Genomic DNA, 21,723 nt, shown 5'->3' with positions numbered 1-21,723 from the left:
TACTATAGTAAATCTAGTCGCACGAGATATATTGCAAGTGGTTTTTATATAGAAATCTTTCCGGTGTAGCCGATATAAAACTGCGCGATCCGTACGGGATACCTGATGCGTGTAACAGCCCTCCGGCGCTTCCCCGCGCTGAATCGTAACGCCGGACACACGGTGGGATAAGGAAAAGATCGGGAGGATTCTAAAAAAAGAGAGCAGAGAGCGCGAGGAACAATCACAAAGTAGGTATTTACACACGGAGGCGCGCGCGGCGTCCCTTAAAGGGAGGGTAGAGTACCCTCGCGCGCGAGTAAAGGTCCTTTTTATGCGTGCGGTCGCAAAGGTAGCGTAAAATTGAGTTACAGGGCAGTTTATTTTTTTATTAGCCGACTCGACCCCGTCGCGCGCGCGCGCGACCGATCTTTCTCGACGCGGAAAGGGTGGTTTTTGCGGCCGACGGATTTCCCGATAGCGGTTTTATGGCGTGTCAACACGCCCTTATACGCGCGCCCTGGATGTGAGCGTGCGGTGAATAAAAAAAAAAAGAACACTGCGCACGCGATCGTCACGCTAAATCGAAGAGATCAAGAGCAACTCTCGGCAGCTGAGAGAGAAAGAGAGAGAAAGAGGGGAACGTAGAGCGAAAAAGAGAGAAAGGGAGATAGATTTTCGATTATAAAGCCTCCCAACTTGACCGACTCCGGTACGATTGTATCGCCGTCACGCTGATAAGTGCGCGCTTAATCGAGCCCATTTATCATGTCGCGCAGTTTTATCTTGGGATTTCACAACAGGCAAACTATTTTAGTTACCCATATGCCTGTGTAAACACGGTCGGAGACTCTAAAGATTACTTGCATTTTCTATTTCGTAAAAATTATATCGCGGCTGTTTGTCCGATTAATTTCTCGCGCGCGACAGAAACACGAAATCAAACGCGAGAGATTGAATTCTTGAAAGCGATCATCCTCCGCAGCCACCGGCCGGAGAAAACGTTAAGGGGATAATGAGGACAGGCAGCCAGGCGCAGGGTGGTAATAAGGTGGCTTGGAGCTGGCTGGGATGCTAGTCACGTTTCCAGCCGCTGACAGCTGCGGCTTATACGTATGACGTGGTATCAACCCCAAATTTCCCCGACTAGACACGTCGTGTCTTCGCTGCCCTAAGACCCTGGAATGCACTCGAGCCTCCACCTGTCACACCATGGCGAATCTACACAGTGTGACGCGGCGGAGGTTTGACTCTTTGAGTCTCCTCGGAAGAAAGATATCGCGCGGCTCATGCACGCATGCCCTTCTCTCCTGTACTGTTACACTTGTCGCGTTTAATCACCGGATCAAATCAATTTCATCGAACATTTACCGACTATTGAAGGCATCTAAGGCGATTGAAGCACTATTATTTTGTGAAATATTTTCTAGTACTGCTAATTTAAAATATATTTCTTCAGATCCAAAACGTTTTCGGATAATAAAGAAACGGATGGAGGGGTAACCATGAGAACAAGTGTGGAATGGCTGTATCACAGGACACAGAGAATAATTTTGCTCGAAGAGACCTTGATTTCAGCATTTGAGTCATCACCCCTCGCTTCGTAATTATTGATTTTCTGTGCTGCCCTAACTCCCCTAACTTCATAGAGAGCAAGATAGAGAGTGCGAGAGAGAAAGACGGAGAGAAAGAGAGAAAGGGAGAGGAACAGGGTAACCAAGAGAGTCGAAAATGCCTTTTGTCCCCTCTCGTAACGTATAACACACGAGCGGTAACCCTACCATGAGTTACGATTACTATCTCCAGCTATAATTTAAAGGAGTTCCAATTTTTTTATGCGAGCATTTGTACTCCGCGAAAATTTAAAAACGCTATTAATCTTTTGAAATCTTTTTAAAGCGCAGTACATCTTAATCTTGACTCTTCGTTATTTATATTTATTTCCCTCCTGTGTAATCTATACATTTTCTTCACGGGCTCACTGGCACATCAATATATATATAAATTAGAATGCAAGGAAAAATATCGTCGTAGCGAGATCTTCTATAATTTAACAAACTTTAATTGTTTATATTAAAATCACAATCACGAAATAATCGGATATTTATTAGATATTAATATCAATCTAAACACTAATATTTTCTAGAGCATAATGTTATACTTTTGAAAAGTAATCGCATCAGTAATAGTATTAGTTTATATAAAGTATATGTATATCTTTTTTCTTTATATATTGTTCTTGTCTTTATTTTATTTTTTATTTTATTTTTTATTTTATAATTCAAAACTTTCTTTTATCTTTTTGGATTTATAATTCGAAAGAATGCCTGCAAGTAATTCCATCATGATGAACCGACCGAAGAACATTATTAGTTTCATTAATATCAATTTAGGAATATACCGTTTCATAACGCGACAGACAAGAAATCCTCACCTCTGCCGAGACTGGACGGAGACATAGACATTCCCGGCCTGCCACTATCGAAGGTGCCGGGTCTCTCTGGCATTTTCATGACATTGTCCTGCTGGCCGTTCGCCGAAGGCACATCAGCAGCGACTGTCGGGCTAGACGTAGTGGTGGTAGTCGACACGGTCGTAATGGTTATGCTGGCGATGCTGTTTGCATTAGGATTCCCGGCAGGATTCGCAGCATTGCCGCTGTCATTAGCGCCGTTGTTCCCGTTGGTAGTTTTATTGCCGACCACCCCGTTGCCGTTCGCATTCGCGGCGTTGACGTTGCTGCCCCCCGCACTACCGTTGTTCGCGGCGGTGCAGCTGCTCACGGCGGCGACACTCACCACTCCTTCCCGCGCGATATCCTGAATCGCACTAGCCGCTCTGGAGCCCACCCCCGCGGGCTGAAGGATCGTGTACTGTTTCGAAGAGTCGGGACTCGTGACGGAGGATGGACCGCTGGTGGGACTCTTGCTAGGAGACACAGAATTGTTGGCTACGTCGTGGGTTGTCACGTGATGACTCTCCTCCTTCGAAGACTTCAGTTGCAACAATGATACCGTGGACTTGTCCTCGGACGTGGACGAGATGCCGGATACAGGCTGCGGCGTCGGCATCGTCGGCCCGGGCGTCGGATATCCCACGAATGTAGCGGCAGCTGGATACGGACCGATCGGTGGAATTGTCGAAGAGGCCACTGGAACCGACGAGGAGCCGCGGCACGATGCTTTCGAATGGTCCGTATTAGGCGGCCTGAAGGCGGACGTTGCCGAGAACGGTGAGCTCGCTGGCGGCGATGAGGACGACGCGGTCCCCGTTGACGTGGCTTTCATGTTGGTATCGTTATATTGTCTTTGATAATTCGCGTAAAGCTGCTGATGCTGCTGCTGCTGCTGCCTACTAATGTTTTGGGGCGACTGACCGTTTTTGCACGTCCGATCCCGTTCCCGGTCGTTCGACCGGTCCCGATCGCCCTCGTCCTTGTCAGCGGCCGGATCCGACATATCAATTTCTAGTTCGTTGGACGAATCATCGACTAACTCGTTGAAATCCGGCGGATCGTATCTGGAATATTTGTCCGATTGCCTACCCTGAGAGTCAACATGCGCGCCCACCACCACGTTCCTCTCGTTCCTCTCTTTGCTCGACAACGAGCGCACGGAGATCGGTCGAATTTTCGGCGGCTCGTTCTGATTAACGTTGTTGACTTGCGACTGAATGTTCGCGCATTCGTTCTCTATCTTCAGCAAACTGTCCAGGTCCTTCTTAATCTTCATCGGGTGCAGCTGCTGCTTCGCATCATGCTGCTTATTCTGCTGTTGCATCCTACCCGATCGATCCTGCTGCCCGCGAAGAGTTATTACGTCCTTCAACGAGCAGCCGGTGTCGTTGCTCGTACTCGAAGACGTTGATATCGATGAGGGCGACAATTTAGGATTCTCTTTCTTCTCCTCGAAGAGATTCTCGAAGTTGGACTCGTATCTATCCTCGTCCGAAGTGCCCCTTTGATACAGGGATCCTCTGGGTCCCGGCCAGCTGCCCGACAGACTCTTCAAGGCGGCTTCCGTTTCCCTTATGAGAGTCTCGTCGTCCTCGGGTTCTTCGCTGTGTTTACTCGACTTCCTCGCAGGGCTACCCGAGTTACCTGATGTAAACGCGCGCTTCTTCTGCGGCAGCGGTATGTTTTTGTTAGGATCGACGACGTCGATCGCCTTTCGCACGTCATCGTCGCGAACGCTTTTCCTCCTCCGCTTCGTCGCGGCATCGGCCATCTCCATCTCTTGCGGCGCGCCCGTCTGCAGGCCCTTCTTGCCGATCAACAATTGCTGCTGCGACTGTTGTTGCGACGGGTGCTGCGTCTGTTTAGGATTCTGCGTGACCGACTCTGCTTCCAGCTTCCGCTTTTTGAGATGAGCCATCGCATTCTGTCCGCCCGGCACGCTGGTCAGTTCCACCCTGGAACACAAAAATTCCAGAGGATCAGCAAATCATCTGCTCTGCCATGCGGACGCAAGGGTGCACGTTTGGTAAACGAGTGCAAAATCGTTTTTTTTTCGATTTCGAGGCCGGCGCGATCTAACGAGAAAGATCCATCTCGCTCAGGATCCGCACCGCTCTTTCGTTAAGGGAAGGATCCTCAGCACCTGCCACAGATCACTTTTCTTTCTCTCTTTGCCATTCTACTTAACAGCGCGTTCAAAGTCTAAGGGACTGTCTCTCTCAAGAGAGTTCACCTGACATCCGCCGAAGATTTTCGAGTGCGTGGCCACGAGTTTGAAGAATCATTCTATGCGCAGCTGAGATGCGTCTCTGATACTTCTCCCTTCCTCCTTTATTTTTCTTTTTCGTCCTGGTGAAACGATTGCTCGGCTCTTTTTTTGTGCTATTTATCTTTTTCTAGCGGGGCACACTCTATCTTGCTTCGCTCTTGCGGCGGACTCGAAATATTTAGACAAGCACTGCGTGACACGCACGCGCGCACGCACACAACGAGAACACGCGCGCTCGAACAAACCGCCGATATAGATATATAACTATATATACATATGTATACATGTGTATACATACATATATACACGTTTATATAGATAACACAAGCTCCGACTCTCGTGTACGCGATGGGCCCTTTCAGACGGGGTGCTCGCGAGCTACTGTGCTATGTTTAAGTTCGTTCGGGGGTGGCGATCTTCCGTCGTCCGCGGAGGGGATGAAGACTTGCGCGGGCAGTCGACGGCTTCTGCTTCGTCGCGAAAGGTGGGGGCGGGTTCTGCGCACTGTCCACCCCCTTGAGCTCGGCTGGAGCACGATTCCCAGCCCTTCTGCACATCCCCCTTGCTCACCTCAACCCCCGCCTCGGTTATCGTAGAAGGGGATACTGAGGGGGTTCCTGGGTGCACACCTAGGATTCTCTCTCTTTCCCAGTGTGTTGAGGTACGTGCTTCGTACACCTCTCCCGCTTATATCCATTCGCGTCTACATGTACACGTACATATATATACGTATATAAAGATATATATATATATGTATATATATGTTATATATGTATTATATATTACTACCCCTCTGCTCTCATCCCTCGGGCTGACGCGCCACTGTATGTATGTGCTACCTGGTTTTCTTTGCCGCCTTAGGAATCCAAGCAACATTGGTCCCGGCCAGCGACCTCGCGGATCTGCTCCCCTCACAACTCGCGAGTTCTTTGCGTAGCTAAATTTTCAAAGGAAAAGTGAAATCTCCGCCGGTTTGAACAGACGTAACTTCGCTTGTAGCGGATTTGTATTTTTCTCTTCATAAAATTTCTGATAAGCAATAAGTGCAAAACGGTACTTGAGCGGACTTCGAAAGTTATTACGAATTCAATGTTGTGAAATACAGTGTACATAATTACGAATATATTAGCGCAATAAGTTTCTTACCAGACTCTCACGTCTCGAAAATAAAACATTTACAGTTTAATTAGTTACTTGTTTGACAGTAAAAATTCTCAAACTATAAATTATATAACTGACACTATACATTATTATAATATTGCTTATCTTGTTGTAACTAAATCCAGCCTGAATTTGATGGTTAAGAAAATATCTCAGCAAAATATCTTAACACAATTACAAATTATTTCGAACTAGCAAATTACCCATCTTTCTGATGACTTGTAAGACTTTAGGCCTTTAACTGCACAACGTTCGCCCTTTGGTACGCTCATAAGGTTTACAGCGATAGGAGGAACCTACAACTGGAATTAGATAAACCCAAGCTCCTGGAGGTGGCGGAGGCAGAAGAAGAGCGGGATCAACGTCAGCGCTTAGCGGAGCTCCCTAGGATCCCAAGGAATGAGAGAGCTTCCCTTAAACCTTAAACCCTCCTCAGACCACGTAGCCGGGAGTTTAGAGCGACGAACTCTTGCTATGGACCGCGGTAGGAGGGACGGCGGGAGTGCCCTCCCGTCCAAAATCGGAAGTTAAATCGCACCGGCGGCTTAAGACATTATCACTTTTCTTTGCGGACCAATGCTCTCTTGAAACTGGCCCTCGATAGTGGAACTGGATAAAGAACGGACCGGGCAAGGGGGAGGGGGGGCGCGACGCAAGAAAGAGCTGGAATCCCTTCGAGTTGGGGATCGATGCGTCCCGGTCCACCCACCAATTACATGTCATCCCTTATGGTTTGTGGGGAATAATTAGAAAGCATAGTCCTAGTACGGGCGACAGCCTGGCAGATGTGGCTTAAATTCTCGCTAAAAGAAAACATCGTCGATACCGTCGAAGTCTCCGTTGGAGGTTATTACGAGCGTCTTTAATATATCCCGGGATATCAAATATGCTTTAATTTTTGCACATTATAGTGACATGAATGTTATACGTGTGTAGTTACATCAAATAATACAAAATTTCTCTGTTTGGAAACATGAAAATCGCTACTATGTCGTCATATTATGAAAACTAGTTTATAAATTAAGTTACATTAAAGATAAAATTATAACATTATATTTTTTGTCGCAAAAATTTAATTTTATTTACAAGTTAAACAAAAAACTTGTAAAAAAAAATTTTAATAACAAATGTAATGTGAATGTTTAAGGATATTAATGTATAATATTGATTGTTATTATCACGTACGTTGGGCATAGTTTTTAATGCTGAATTTCTAAGTAGTTCGTATAAGTTCGTATAGTCGTTCAATATGTTGAGCAAGATTTATTAAACCTTAGATTTATTAATCTTGAAATAGATGCGAGTAATTTAGAAATATATGTATACTCGTCAATTAATTAACAATTTCTGACCGTAGCGCGGTCATAAGAAGATGGTTAAACAGAACACGACGACGCGAGACGGACGATGGTGCCTCCATTGCAAGGATTAGGGTATTAGGCGACGTCACGTCACTAAAGTCTAAAGGAAGCTCCTTGGAACTGTGCTCCGAGAGATAGCCCAAACTCTCTATCTTCCTGGCGGTTCTTCGGATTCTGTCTCTCGTCTTCTCTCTCTCTCTCTCTCTCTCTCTCTCTCTCTCTCTCTCTCTCTCTCTCTCTCTCTCTCTCTCTCCCTCCCCTCTAACTCTCCTCCTTCCTTCTCTATTTCTCGCTGCCTTCTGTCGTTGTCTTATTCTCTCACTCTTCTCTATCTTGCTCATTCTATACATACAGATACTTATATACAAATCTCTTCTTCTCTATCTCTCTTTCTTGCTCTCTATCTGCTTCTGCTTCTTTTCTCTTTGATTTTCTCTCTATTTTCAATGTCATTCGACAATCCTGATATTCTTAAACCCCAATTAGGTAACAATCTTTTGGCGGTTATATCGAAGACGTAATGAATTAAATCAACTACCCTCGAGATACTGGCGCTTAGTCAGAAAATATTGTAGCATCTTTCAGTATCAGTCTTATCAGGTTAATTATGTAATTGAAAGAGAAATTGCGAAGAAAAATCGTGGCCAACAAACAAGATTCGACAAAAATTACGACAATCTAAACATTCTCCTTGTAAATACATTGATACGCAGCGAGTTTCTTTGCAATTACGAAAATCACGCGTTGGTAACTTCACCCCGGAGCCTGTCGGGCGGGGGTGTTCTCGAGAAAAGGCATAGTCATACGTCTTTTTCTCGCCAACGTTCGAGGGTGGGCGAGATCGGCGCTAGGCGAGCGCCGGATAATTTAGGGGTCTCTCACGCGTGGATAATGGGGAACTTGGCTAATGCACCCCACTTGGCACCACGTGGATTCGCATGAATTTTGCGATTTCGACCTTCGTGCCTCCCTCATTCGCTGCCGCTAACGACTCGCGCATGAAAACGGCAATAAGTGCAGACTTATTAATTGTTACAAGAAATTACTCGAAGAAAGTAACATAACCGCGGCCAAATTACGTCCAAATACGTTGAAATATTGACAAGAAATGACTATATATATTTAAGTTCATTTAAAAGTCAATATCTTAACCACCATCGCTGATCTACTATGTCCCCGCGATACATTGAATGGTGATAGTCTGGGCGCACGTTATACAATGTTAACGACGCAAGTAGTGTCTCTCTTAAATTGCGTCTTCTCTCGTCCGAAGCTAATGGCATCGAAACTTGACTTTATTTCTGGATCGCTCTACTTCTGGAGATTATATTCGCTTTCTACAGCGCGGCGAAAGAAGGGATCGAGAGTAAGCGAGACAGAGAAGATTTTAAAGCGAGTTCAGATCGTTGATGTAGCAAGAGAAGAATGCTGTGACCGGGACAGCTGAGCTGTTTGGTTGGACATCATTTTGCCGTTCAGCTCGAGGGAATACCCCCGTTGTCGTCTAGCTACTAACTGTCCGTCCATTCGTCGAGCTTTCTCCTCCTTCCTTCCTATTTTTTTCCGTTCGTCCCATGAGCATACCCTCACTTACCAGCTGACGTCTTAAACCAATTCCAGTCCGACTTGAATCAAATATTTAGCGCTCGATCGAGCCAATGCTTTAAGTGGCCCCTACGTCGCTGGACCTCACTTTCTTCCAATAAATCCTTCACGTCTTCATCCTCCAAAAATTTCAGCATTCAACAAATTTCAAGCACAACCTTCCAAGAGGAAATTCAAGATATTCGAGTCGTCGTAAACAAACCTTTTGATAAGATATTTAAGATTGCCCTTTAAATTATTGATTCGTAAACGCATGAGGTTCAAAATTTTGTTTTACGAGAGATACAGATATTATAAAAATTTATTGTAGATCACCTGAAGAAAGGCATGAAAATCAAGATTGCGCGGCTAAAATTCCTCGGTAATTCTTACGCGCACGAAATGTATTCTGGAAGCATTAAGTATCGCCGATCGAGGCGTTGATTAACGACCGAGCTGCAGATCGGCGATTTTAGCTTCAAGTCGAGAGGTCGCTTTTTTGTCCCTTTCGCCACACGGCAATACGTCACGCGTCCCGGTTTCGGGGTGTAATTAAAGAGAGCGCAGAACAGCATGACGCCTCGGGCCTGTCTGAGGGGGAGGGAGGGAGGGGGGCGGGAGGCGGGAGGGCGTAAGAAGCGGGGCGAGGCGACCGGGGCCGAGGGTACGCGCGGGATATAAGGGACGTGTTTTACCGAGGGATACTTACACACCATCCCCGCGCGGCACATATTTTCATATAACAAAACCATCTGCGTGCCGCGCATAACAAATTTCAACTGATTTATAGCGAGCCCGTTGGCGGTGGGAGGCCGCAAATTTTCGCAGTTACGAAAGCTGGCGACTGCGCCATTGCGAGAGAGAGAGAGAGAAAGAGAGAACGTTCTCTCTTGCGCCTGTTTATAAAATTTCGTCTTTTCGAGTTTAGTCCTCTTGGAAGAAGCTCTTAGCTAGATAATAGATGTACGCCCTCGCGTGATGTAATCCGGATAATTTTCGAATCAGGCACCCGGATGGACAATTACTATATCGCGCAGCTCGCATCAAAAAGCTGGCGTCACCTTTTTCCATCATATGCGAAAACGTAAGCGAAAGTATGATGGAGTTTGCGAACTTCGGAGCCGTTCGAAGCTTCGCATTCTCGGCTCATCCCCACAAGCGGCGGAGAAATTGAAAAGGACATCACGTCTCCCAGGGGTTTAATGCTGATATCCGCTGGAAAGGCGACCTTAAAGGGTTGCAAAGGGGGCGGCAAAGACGGGTGTACGGGGAAAGGGATAAAGGGAGCGAGGGGGCTGGTAAGAAGCGACTGTGCTCGGACCAACCGACGTCCGACCCGTGCCATCGGATCGATAATGTCATAGTGACAAGTACCAGTATGTGTATACGCGCTTCTTATACGCGGGACAACGTTTATTCGGGTTGGTTTGGAGATCCAAATTGATGAATTTACCATGTATCTAGTAACTTGTCGCAAAAATATTATCTTTTCTAATAAATTTAAATTGAAAGAAATTAGGTTTCAAGAATAAATCAGAAATACATAACGAAGTAAAGCCTAATGCGAGCCGACAAGAATACTGGTGTGTATAATGATTTTATATTGTTACAATATCCAGCTCCACACACTGTGCGCGGCCGTAATTTTGACGGTTTTAAAACACAGTTCTTACATGAAGCTGAAATCCACTGTAACGAATTAAATTAACGAGCAACTTAACATTTTTGATGCTAACAAGCGTTCATAAGAATTCCCCTCCCCTCCAAAAAAACTTGTAAAGAATTTATTGTGAAAAAAAATACCTCAGCCAGAACTCGAATCTGGATCTCCTTATTTATCAGGGCTTACCATTCAACGAGGTAATATTCTTCGCAATAATCAATCTATATATAAACAATATGTTGATGCATTTTTCAGGTAGCGTGAAATTCAAATAAATTTAAATTGAAAGAATTATCTTGTCTACTCTTGGCAACAAATGTTTGAGAGTTTTCTTTCTCATAATTCGTAATCATAGTACGAGACACAATTACTACTTTTATTCTGTAATAAATTATATATAAGATAAAATATACAAAAATGCAATGGATAAAAAAGAAATATTTATATATCGCTTTTTTAACAATTCAATTAATTGCTGTAAATAAAAGGATGAAGAAAAGGTACTAACAAAATGCTTATTACATATAATTCTGAGATTTAAATGAAAAAAGTAACAAAATATAAAAACAAATATATAATGAAACATTTGTAATATGTAGAGAAAGAGAGAGAGAGAGAGAGAGAGAGAGAAATACATACATTTAACACATATTTAATGTAAGGTTTAGATGCATCACTGTTATTGCCATCGTATATTATCATATTACATTAATATTATATCAATATTACATCATTGGTTTATATTGCTACCGTATATTATAAGTAGTACTTTTAAATTTTCTAAAATGTGAATGGAAAGTTCGCACGAGCGATTCAATATCTCGTGCAATTCAGGGCAGCTCGATTTTAAGGCCGGCGAGTCACGAGTTCTTACTGCAAAAACGGGGGAGGGCAGTAAATCTGGAAACGAACCTGGAATAAACTGTCCGGGACTATGGCCATAATAATATGCCTCCGCCGACGCCGCCGCCAGATTGTTACGGGTAGCTGGAATTGCCTCCCCGAAAAGCGGTCCGCCTCGCGCCGTTCTTGGATTACGATGCAATTTCTCGAGCCTCGCACTGATGACGGCCCTTAAAACTCGAGGACCCTCCCGCCGCGGCTCGCTTCGCGACATTATATGTATGTATAGCAATGCACGCCAATGAATTCGAACATCGTTCTCCCCACGAGTGGCTTCCCGTATTGTTAAATTTGCGTAATAAATCAGACGGATTGCAAGCATTGCCGCGACGTATCAAGTCTGACAATTTCAAAGTGAAATATCAAAGGTTCAAGACAAATGTAGCAGTTATATTTTATTTTATAATTCTTAAGAAAGCAATGTAAAAATTTTCCTATTTTCAATTATTATTATTATGTCTTGTAATATAACAAAAAATGGATAATAATTATAATACATTCAAAATTTGTTATAAATATAGTTAATAATACCAAGTAGAAAAGATGAATTTATACAAATTTTACATAAAAATTTGTCACTGCTGGCGCATATACACATAATATTTATAAGTAAATGTGCAGAAATATGCACACAAAAAGACGTTAATTTCTCTGTTTTTAACGAAGCATTATCGGAATATGCGCGCGTATGCGTGATGAAAAAAAGATTCCCCGGCTGTTTATTTCGACAGGCAGTTGTAACGGAAAGGCATGCACGCCGCGCGCGCGTATCGGATAACATGCTTACAAATATATCATAAACTCTCCTCCGATCGGCCTTTTGCCGTGCGCGGAGGGCGGCCGAGAGAGGGCCCGTCGTTGGGAAGGAAGGAGGCGAAGGAGCGTGTCCTTCGACACGCGATACACGTGCGTCGCCTGTCGATGCGGCTTTATCGCAGCAAATCACTGCCGCTCCGGCGAAATAAAGACAAAGAGAAAAGAGAGAGCGGGAACGGCTGAGGGAGACGGGGTGAGAATGAGTGAAAAGGGCACGTAGTAACATCCCTCGGCTCGGGAAATCAAATTGACGGGGCACGTTCCTGCCATACCGGCGGAAAAATCTCGGAAGGATACGCGCAGCGCAACGAGCAAACATTGCCCGACAAACTGTATGATTTGTGTTGAATCCTGTGAACTTTTCGAGATGAAGAGGCGTAGGAACGCGGAGCGCGCTTCGAATCAGTGAATCTCTCGATGTAACTTACGAAACCGAATGGCAGAAATTAATCTGGGTGACCTGACAATCCAGATTTTCTGCAATTTATCTATTCGACGAAATTCACGTTCGTAGAACTCAACTTTATACGACATTTCAATTCATGAGACGTTTCTTTAGTTGTAAATATTAAAAACTGAAGTAAAGGATAAAGAATCATTTTAGTATCGCCAATGAACGCATGAATTGCTTTATAGTAAAACCATTAAGGATTTAAATAAACATCAATTCTCGAAAGCAAAAATATTATTTAATAACAATATTTTATTAACTTTTACAAGTTGAAATAAGTGCTCAGATATCTAACCTTGAAAATGAAGAAGTTACATTACGCGTGACGAACTTTTGTATATTCGTTGATATCGAAATAATTTGAATTTGTGTAGTTAATAAAATACGTATGTTTGATATATTTTATTTAAAAAAAATATTAAAAATTTTTACTAAAAATTCCGAATCGATTCTCAGGTTTCTTTGCAGATGCAATTTAAGATTTATCAAAAATTTGTCTCGCGATTAATTCTCGTGACTGAGACTCCTAAAGAAAGGTCGCTACGCGGGTAGAAAATTTCGCCGAGATCCCACGAGGACTCTCGAAAACGGAGAAGAATCAGACCGAGGCGCAAAGGCGCGGCGGGGAAAGGACTATCGCGATATCGTGAATCGCCTCTACGGAAACCGCCCTCGCAGCCCGAGACAGCCAGATATCTCGGAATGTTTTACACCTCATTAGGCAACAATGTGTTGTTGCCAGGGTGAATTATATCGGGCATGAGACGCCCGTCAAGACAAATGGCTCGAACCGGAGGTAATTGTGGGCTTTTATTAGCTCTGGTTTCTCCCGTTGGCTGCGAATCGCGCAACGCCCGCGCCGGGAGAGACGCCGAGCCAGTGGCGCAGCGACAGGCAACCCTTCCGACTCCACCCGCTCCTTTCGTCCCTTGCATCCACCGCCGTCCCCCCGTCACCACCGCCCGCCGCGCCGTTGCTTTCGACGGTGCGTAATTACTCGCGTGACAGTAATGCGGGAATGCGAATCTCGCCTCTCTAATGCCTGCAGAGTCATCCCCTTGTATTCAGTTTCCGCGCTCCTCGCGACGCAGTCATCGCTTCGTCGTTCCGCTCCTCCTCCATGTGGCGGTCTCCTTCGGACTTTTAATCGAGTCGATCGCAATTGGAATTAGGAAAAATCTCGAGAGTCACGTTCACGAAAATTTAATGGTCCCTCGCAACCGTCAATTGCGTTACAGTCGGCTGAAAGACTATCAATGGGAGACACTCGTATTCTTTAATACTTTACTATGCGCATAATAAGATATCTAATTAAATTTTAATTTTGCAAAAGTTTTAACATAAATCTTATTAAAATACATTTCCAAGGATAACAATGCGTATATGACAAAAAATTATCACGGTGCGATGACAAAAGGGAAGTTGCGCCGTAGACGCGGAATCGTCGAGCGTGAGCGGAGTTAGTGACAGGAAGCTGTGGAATAAGATTGTCATTTCTCATGTGTCGTCTCGCTCCTTTTTTCGACGGCGGGCGAAACCGTGCCCGTTTTTCGAGGGGGAAACTACAGGCTTTTGAAAGACCATATTTTCACGACAAGAGAGCCGCTATCCACACGTTATTACGAGGCACGAGTCGCGCGCTACATATGCGGGCCAAGCCTTGTCTCCCTCTTTCGCTCGTTGCCCCGCGACTCATGTATTTATGCATTTCCACCGACTGGCTGTTCCTTGACTCCGCATTCACGCATACATGCGGGCGGAAACCACGTCGAAAACACGCGTAAATCGGCCGTATTCGCTTCGCGCGCAATAAAGAAAAATAATAACGGTCGCGATATGGAGACGCAAAGAGCTGGAATTTCCTCGAAAGTGCCGTGAGCGCAAGGTGTGAGGAAATGCACGCGTAAGATGTCGAGAATAAATTTAAATTGCAGTTGTACGTAATATAATATGGCAAAAAAAGATTCTCTTGAATTGGAAATCGGTTGTCGTGGCTTCTGCCAGACACTCGTGGTTGCCTTTCATTACACGAGAGCCATATTTACTCATTGCATTCAATTCGGATTCACTTACGGTATGATTTACTCGACGAAGGCGTACCTGGAAGCTGGTGATGGGAATTTATTGGAGGCGGAGGTTGCCCTAAAAGCCAAAGCGCGATGCGCAGTGGCGAGGAGAGGGAGAAGAAGAGTACGGAAGAAGGATGGACGAAGAGAAAGAGAGAGAGAGAGAGAGAGAGAGAGAAACCGCGATAGGGACAGCAGACTAAGGGAAAGGAAGATAAAGGGTACGTCCTTTCCTCATATTCTGTATCCTGCATGGCTCATAAAAGTTTGTAAGGACGTCTTCCGAAATGCAGATTTATCATGACGCTTTTGTCTGCGAGTACGCGTTGCTTTTTAGAATTCTTCACGATTATAAGTAACAATATTACACCGTAAAAAGTGACAGTGTGAAAATGTGTTAAGTATCGCGCGTTTTCTCATAATAAAAATTATACATAACATTTCGGAAATTTGAGTTAAACATTTAATTAAGCAAAATTAATTTGAAGATTTCAAATTAAAATTGTATCAAAGATAATCCGCTTGAAACTAATAACAAAGTTTGCGAAAACGTGATCCTCATAAATTACATTCATAGCAATGGTTTTCTTTAACTACGTTGATGTTACACGAAGTTGGGGAATGAACGCCAATACATTTTCGGAAAAATATCCATAGAAGAGAGCTTATGGATAATTTATATCAGTTCGGGGAGAAAATGCTTTAAGAATATACATTATATAAGCGGTGGCGTATACATCGCGCTCCTTTATTCAGCAATATTAAATTTGTATTCGCCTCTTGTGTAATCGGCCATACGGACCCATTGGACGTTATTGAGTTATAAAATACATGTGCAACTTAAATCAGAGTGATATAATTGCCATCTGACGACGCGGATGACCGACTCTGAGGCATTTGCTCGCCCGACCTCCTATTACAAATTATCCAATTTTACAGGTTCACAATCGATAAACAAGTAGCTATTAAGTATCATTTGCTGAATAACGTTCCCGTTGCATTATACAAGACAATCTTTTACATTTTCTGGACCGCCAATTGTGTTATTTATAATACATAACTATGTCAGCAGAGAATATGATTTAACTTCAGCCAAGGAATTATTTCAATAACTAATTGTGAACAATGTAAATTATTTAAATAAATTATCTCGCATTTACACGCATTCCCTAATGAATATATTGCTCCGTGGCATGTAAGCTTACGTAACACGGGATTAATATTCATATGAAAATACAGAAGAGCGGCGAGAATGGCAAAGCAAAACGAGCACTAGTTGGGCTTGCCAATTTACGCGCGGAGAGCAGCGGGATTTCGGTCGATCGACGGGGACAGAGAATGCCACAGGGTGGAGCAGCGGTCGGGAGCAGGGAGAGGGATAGAGGACAGAGGAGGCGGGGAGAGAGAGGACACAACTCGCCCCCTCCCCCATGAACCCGAACATGAATTAAAGTTTTAATTTCTCTAAATCACTGTTCGCCCTCGAGCGCTTTCCACCAGACGGTCCGTTACTTATAGCCTTTGCCCTTTTTACCGCCTTCTTTTTTCCCATTCGCCTCGATCTTACCGACGGCCCGACCCTCGCCAATAGGGAGAAATCGATATGCACTTATCCGATGACTCTTGAGACCCCGAATAACGAGTCCTCCCTCCTTTCCCTTTTTTCGTTTCTCTCCTCTCTCGGGGGTTTTTTTTCTCCTCCTTTTCTCTTCCGCGCACTTCCGAACGATAAGCAGAACCGCCGGAAATTGTCCAACCTCGAATATTTCGGTCTCGCCGCGAGATTACCGGAGATTTATTTATACAGTTTGGTCTATATTTACTCACGAGAGTGCACGCGAAATCTCCTCTCTCTCTCTCTCTCTTGCTGCACAGGTTCATTTTCTTGCGCCCCGTTACCCGGCGCTTGCACGTCTTCGGTATATGCATTTTTAAATTGTAAGTTGCGAAATGAAATTTATCCCGAGGAAAACTGAGCTATCTAATCATCTTTCCGCCGAAAAAAGTTTTCAAATTATCTACGTACGGAAAAACGAAATTATCAAACTTTAGATAACACACATACGGTACCTTTACACGATTGCTTATTTTCTCCACTATCACTGTGAGGCTAAAATCTCTTTATGCCGTGCAAACGAGACAATTTATTTTGACTCGCTCTCTGCCTGGAGCTCACAAATATTTATACGCGCGCGAGTGTTTTCCGCACGGAAAATACACACTCACTCTTAATCGTACGCTGCGCCAATCAATTACGCTGAATAATTCGAGATGGAAATAATGGGCACAATGCGGGCAAATTCAAAAATCGCTTAACACGCGCGCGGTATCGCGGAAACGCGCGCGCGGCAGCGATCCCGCGCCATTCGCCCGTGTTTTCGGGCTAAAAGGGAGAAACGGGGGGGAGAGGTTGTTCATTTAAAATCATGACGTCGGTCGGAGGGCGCTAGCACGGCGCGGAGGCGTTAGTATTAACGTTAGGTACCGCCGGTCGGGCCACCTACAAGAAGTTCCGCACACAGCCTCCTTCTCTCCCATCCTCGCAACTGCACCCCTGCTTTCCCTACCGGGGGTGACATATTGTTTCCATTCTGCTCTCTCGAGCTAAAGCGCAATAAAAAACTGGCATAAATATCATCTCTCTCTCTCTCTCTCTCTCTCTCTCTCTCTCTCTCTCTCTCTCTTTTTCCCTCCCTCCCTCCTCTCGTATGTCTTTCCGCGTGGCCCCTACCGTCTATGCGGTGCGGCTGGAAAGAGCCGGCGACAGTAAGAGAGAAGAAACGCTCGAAAGCGGGCGGTGTAGCGCCACACGAGAAACACCGTCGCTGTATCGCAGGACTAATTTGCCTGAGTGGCTTTTTGGATCGCGGAAAGGAAGCTGCAAGAGGATCGCGCGGAGTCTCATCCCTAAATTTACCGCGACTTTTAATTTTCTTAAATAATGCAGAGAAGCGAATCGCCATATTATTCATTATGCACGTAGCAAAATATATATTTGATCGTTTGTCATCATTCCCTTTTCTGTTTTATTTTTCTCTAAGCTGTACTTTCGTGCCGAACATTATGCAATTTTATTTTAATATTATAAAAAAAAAATTGTGCATTTAGAGATTTAGTTTATTATATCACAGAAGTAATAAATCATTATTACGTTGTTCCGTACCTTGATTTAATGTTCAAGATAAATTTTGTTTTGTCCATAATACAAATGTATTATTTCGACGCGCGTCTCTTCGATCCTCATTTGTTATCTACAAGCGGGAGGCAAGCGGAGCTATTCTAGCAGAGATAGACATCGTAGAGATGTTTGATACCGTCCATCTTGATAACAACATCTGAAGCACCGCGCGGCAGACGGCTCCCTGAAATTTGCGTGATATATACATATATATTACTTACAGCGTAACAGGTTCTTCGGGGCTAGAGGGCGAGATGGAGAGCGACATGGTAGTAGCGGTCAGGCATCGTGATGTTCCCGGTGATCTGACTCGGTCGTCCACCTGCAACAAAACAAACGCAACGCGGTCACTACTCGTATAACGTTACAATTAAATCGACCAGCCGCCAGTTACTTAACGCCTACGAAAATTATTTTACTTTCTGAGAATTCACATTGCCGTCGGCTTTTGGCGGCTTGCGAATTCTTCCGCGTCGCGATCGGTGGGAGAAAGTGCGGAGGAGGAGAAAGAGGCCGTCGAATTCTTCGCGCGATACTTGCTACCGTCGATGGGGAATTGAGCAACAGGTAGAGCAGACATGTCCTCGAGGCATCATGCTCGGCAGAGCACACGCGTGATTCACTGCATAAGTGAGTTATCAGAAGCACCTTTTTTTTCGCTTCCCGCTGCTCGAGCTCAAACGGTGGAAAAGCAAGATTATGCAGAAGACACGTCGCGAACTCTTTCGTCCATGTTTATTGAAGGTTAATTGATAAAATATATTATAAAAGCTAAATTTTCTTTGTTCTTAATACATTACGTAACGAATATTTGACGGAATCATCTACCTATTTTATCTAATAGCATCTGATAGCATCTTTAATTAAAGTTAATAAAGTACATATATTTTTATTTCATAAAAACATAAACTCATGCAAAAATTTTGAAATAATCGACTTATTTCATTTAATTGATGTTACAGTTATGCACAAATTTAAAAGCAATTAATCTGCGTCACGCTCTTAAATATAGAATAAATAGAATTTTATTCGATCACTTCAATCATACAAAATTGCCAAGACCGTAGCTTGGTTTACAAAATTTTACTTAACTCACATATCTGTCCATTGATCTTTGCGTCATATTAAAATATATATATCAATTTTCTTCGCACACTACTCACAAATATAATAAATAAGTAGATTACGCAATTAAATTAAATTAATGAATTATTGAATTAATGAAACATAATTAAAACTAATGTATATATGAAATTTACACGTCCAATGTAAATCTCAAAAATCAATCTATGCGCTATGAGTTTTTACAATTAAAATAAAAAGAATGAATTTCAATATGCAATATGCGCACTACTACATTTAATCTTCTATAATATTTCGAATTGATTCAAATATCAGATAGTAAACATAGTTCTTTTTCATTCTGCACGGTGATTATAAAATGACTGTCGCGATTTCCAAGGGATTAATAATGAGCGTGGACCGTTCTACGACGATCGCAGGGAGAAACAAACGTAGCCTCGGGCAAGTGGACCAGACTCGCGGCGCAACCGACATCAATCTGAACGAGCGAGCCGCACCCCTAACGATCCACTGAGTCATATAAATTTTATTGCCATTTCATAAATCCGGACGACCACCGCGAATAACCGTCCGGGAGCTCTCCGGAAGATTATCAGGAACGTATAAAGTTGCGAAACGTCGCACGGTTACGGTCCGCTCGATCGTCGTTTCTGGACACTTTCGACGCAATTCTCAAGGTACGATTGCGAAAACTTCCGCGAAAATATAATGGTAATTATCGTCTAACTTAAAAAGCGATCAAGCTGCTCGGACGATTGGCGTTTTATACCGGGCCCTGAACTTTATGTTCGCGTAATGTCGCATAGAAGGATGTTCGAGCCCAACGAATTGTTGTCATCATTTGTCCGCGTTTGAATCTTAATTAACACGAATGTAATACGCAGACGGATCGTGAACGTTTTAGAGTCTTCAAATATATTTGATAATTAAAAATTAATTATTTAATCAATATCAGCAATGTCAGAGTCAATAGAAATATGTTTTCTTATTATTATGATAAAAAATTAATCAAATAACCCAACTGTTATATTGTATAACAATATACAATTTTTATTTAAAATATTTTAATTCTGTTTTTCTGTTATATAATATAGATGCACATTGAATGCAATAAATAATTTCAAAATACGTAATATTAAAATAAAAATTAGTTTCTCTACATCAAAATTTTTTATTTTTTTATAATCTATATAAATCTTCAAAATACGCTCGAAATAATAAAAGTAATTTTAAAATATAAAATATTAAAATACTTTCATATATTTTTATTAATTTGTTTTATTAATTGGGTTTTATTTTGTATCAAAATTGCACGGAAAAAATTGCTGTGGACGTTACAATAATATTCTCTATATTTGGAAAAAAATGCATGTGAATTTAAGTTATATTGATGTTACATGACAAACATCTGTTAAGGTATGCTCATCAATACGGTTGTCACAAGTAGTGTTTGGGTTAAATAACATTCGGTTAGAATATCTTTATATATGGACTATGTGGTAGCCTCAACCGAAGCATTATTGTTATCTCTCTAATATAGTCTGTACAGCAATAGTATGATTGAGAGATATAATGTATATCCTATATGATATAGTTGCACGTCACAACATTGAGGCCGAGAGTTCAGTTAACTATATAAGTCCCTTCCAAATTATTTTAACTCCTATAACCCTTTTAAATTAATGGGTGAAAATTATTACAATTATTATGTTATGGCAACAGGAATTTTTTTTCCATGTAGCATACACGGAAAGAACGATTTTGCTGGATACAGGTCTGAAAATAATTCTTATAGGACCATCTAAATAATTTTATTGGAAACTTAAATTGATTGCTAGAATATTAAACCGTTTTACAGCAATGTTTAGCATTTTCGAGTTTCCAACAAAATTATTTTCAGATTAAAATTTTTAGACTTTCCAGCAAAATCGTTCTTTCCGTTAATATACTGTACACCAGTTATATTACATATTTAATAGTTAATGTATAATCTTATCTGCACATTAGAGATAACTAATGCAAGTTTCTCTCCATCGCGGCCGACGACAAGAGATGATTCGCGTCTGCTACCAAAAGGTGTGTATTGCCTTTAATTAAGGAAAAATGTAATATGGACGAGAAACTAGACGAGGTTACGACGGCACCCCCCGCAGTTCTTGAGCCGCAGGGGTCGGTCGTTCCCGCGACCACGGAGGGTGGAACAAAGGAAGTTATCGCCGCGGAATTTTTATGTCGACAAGAGAAAGAAATGTAAATCAGGTCCTGGCGCTCTCATTCTCCGCCGTCGTGGGCCGAGAAAGGATGAGAGAAGCCGAAGGAATATAAAAACGTCATCATCTTGTCGAAATATCGAAACGCGCTTATCGGAATTAATATAATATATCTGTGCACTTGCGTGTTTATCTATTTAAAAAATATCGATATCAGCCATAAAACATAAGAGTGTATTATTTCATATTCATAAAACTTTACTTGGCTAATTTTTAAGCATTTATCCTTGTTATATTTTATAAACTAGAGGCTTCTAAATATTTAGATATCCAGATATTCGGATATCCGAGATCGGTTTGATTTCGAAAACTCAAAACCGGATTATTCGGGTAAATTTAGATCCGCATCTATTATAAATTCAGATACAAATCTGAATTCGGATCTGAATTTAATGCATATCCGGAAAAAAAGAAAACGTTGATGTATTTAATGACTTTTAATTGTAAATATAATTGTTTAAATAATAAATACTGAATATTTATT

At 42.6% G+C, this 21,723-nt stretch overlaps 1 protein-coding gene across 1 annotated transcript in view; it reads right to left on the bottom strand.

Annotated features, from left to right (window-relative positions):
* Window positions 1–21,723, bottom strand: part of LOC105448489 (ankyrin repeat and KH domain-containing protein mask-like) — a 129,182-nt gene that overhangs the window by 26,216 nt on the left and 81,243 nt on the right. The window contains exons 3-4 of the mRNA XM_011687079.1: window positions 18,108–18,208; window positions 2,414–4,389 (exon numbers count right to left, since the gene is read on the bottom strand). Coding sequence (XP_011685381.1) covers window positions 2,414–4,389; window positions 18,108–18,208 — 2,077 coding nt within the window. The remainder of the gene's footprint in view (window positions 1–2,413; window positions 4,390–18,107; window positions 18,209–21,723) is intronic.

The sequence above is a fragment of the Wasmannia auropunctata genome, unplaced genomic scaffold (genome assembly GCF_000956235.1).
Source record: "Wasmannia auropunctata unplaced genomic scaffold, wasmannia.A_1.0 LD336085.1, whole genome shotgun sequence".
NCBI classification, from domain to species: Eukaryota; Metazoa; Arthropoda; class Insecta; order Hymenoptera; family Formicidae; genus Wasmannia; species Wasmannia auropunctata.
The sequence above is the reverse complement of the archived record's forward strand: the minus strand, read 5'-3'. Positions and strand labels throughout refer to the sequence as shown.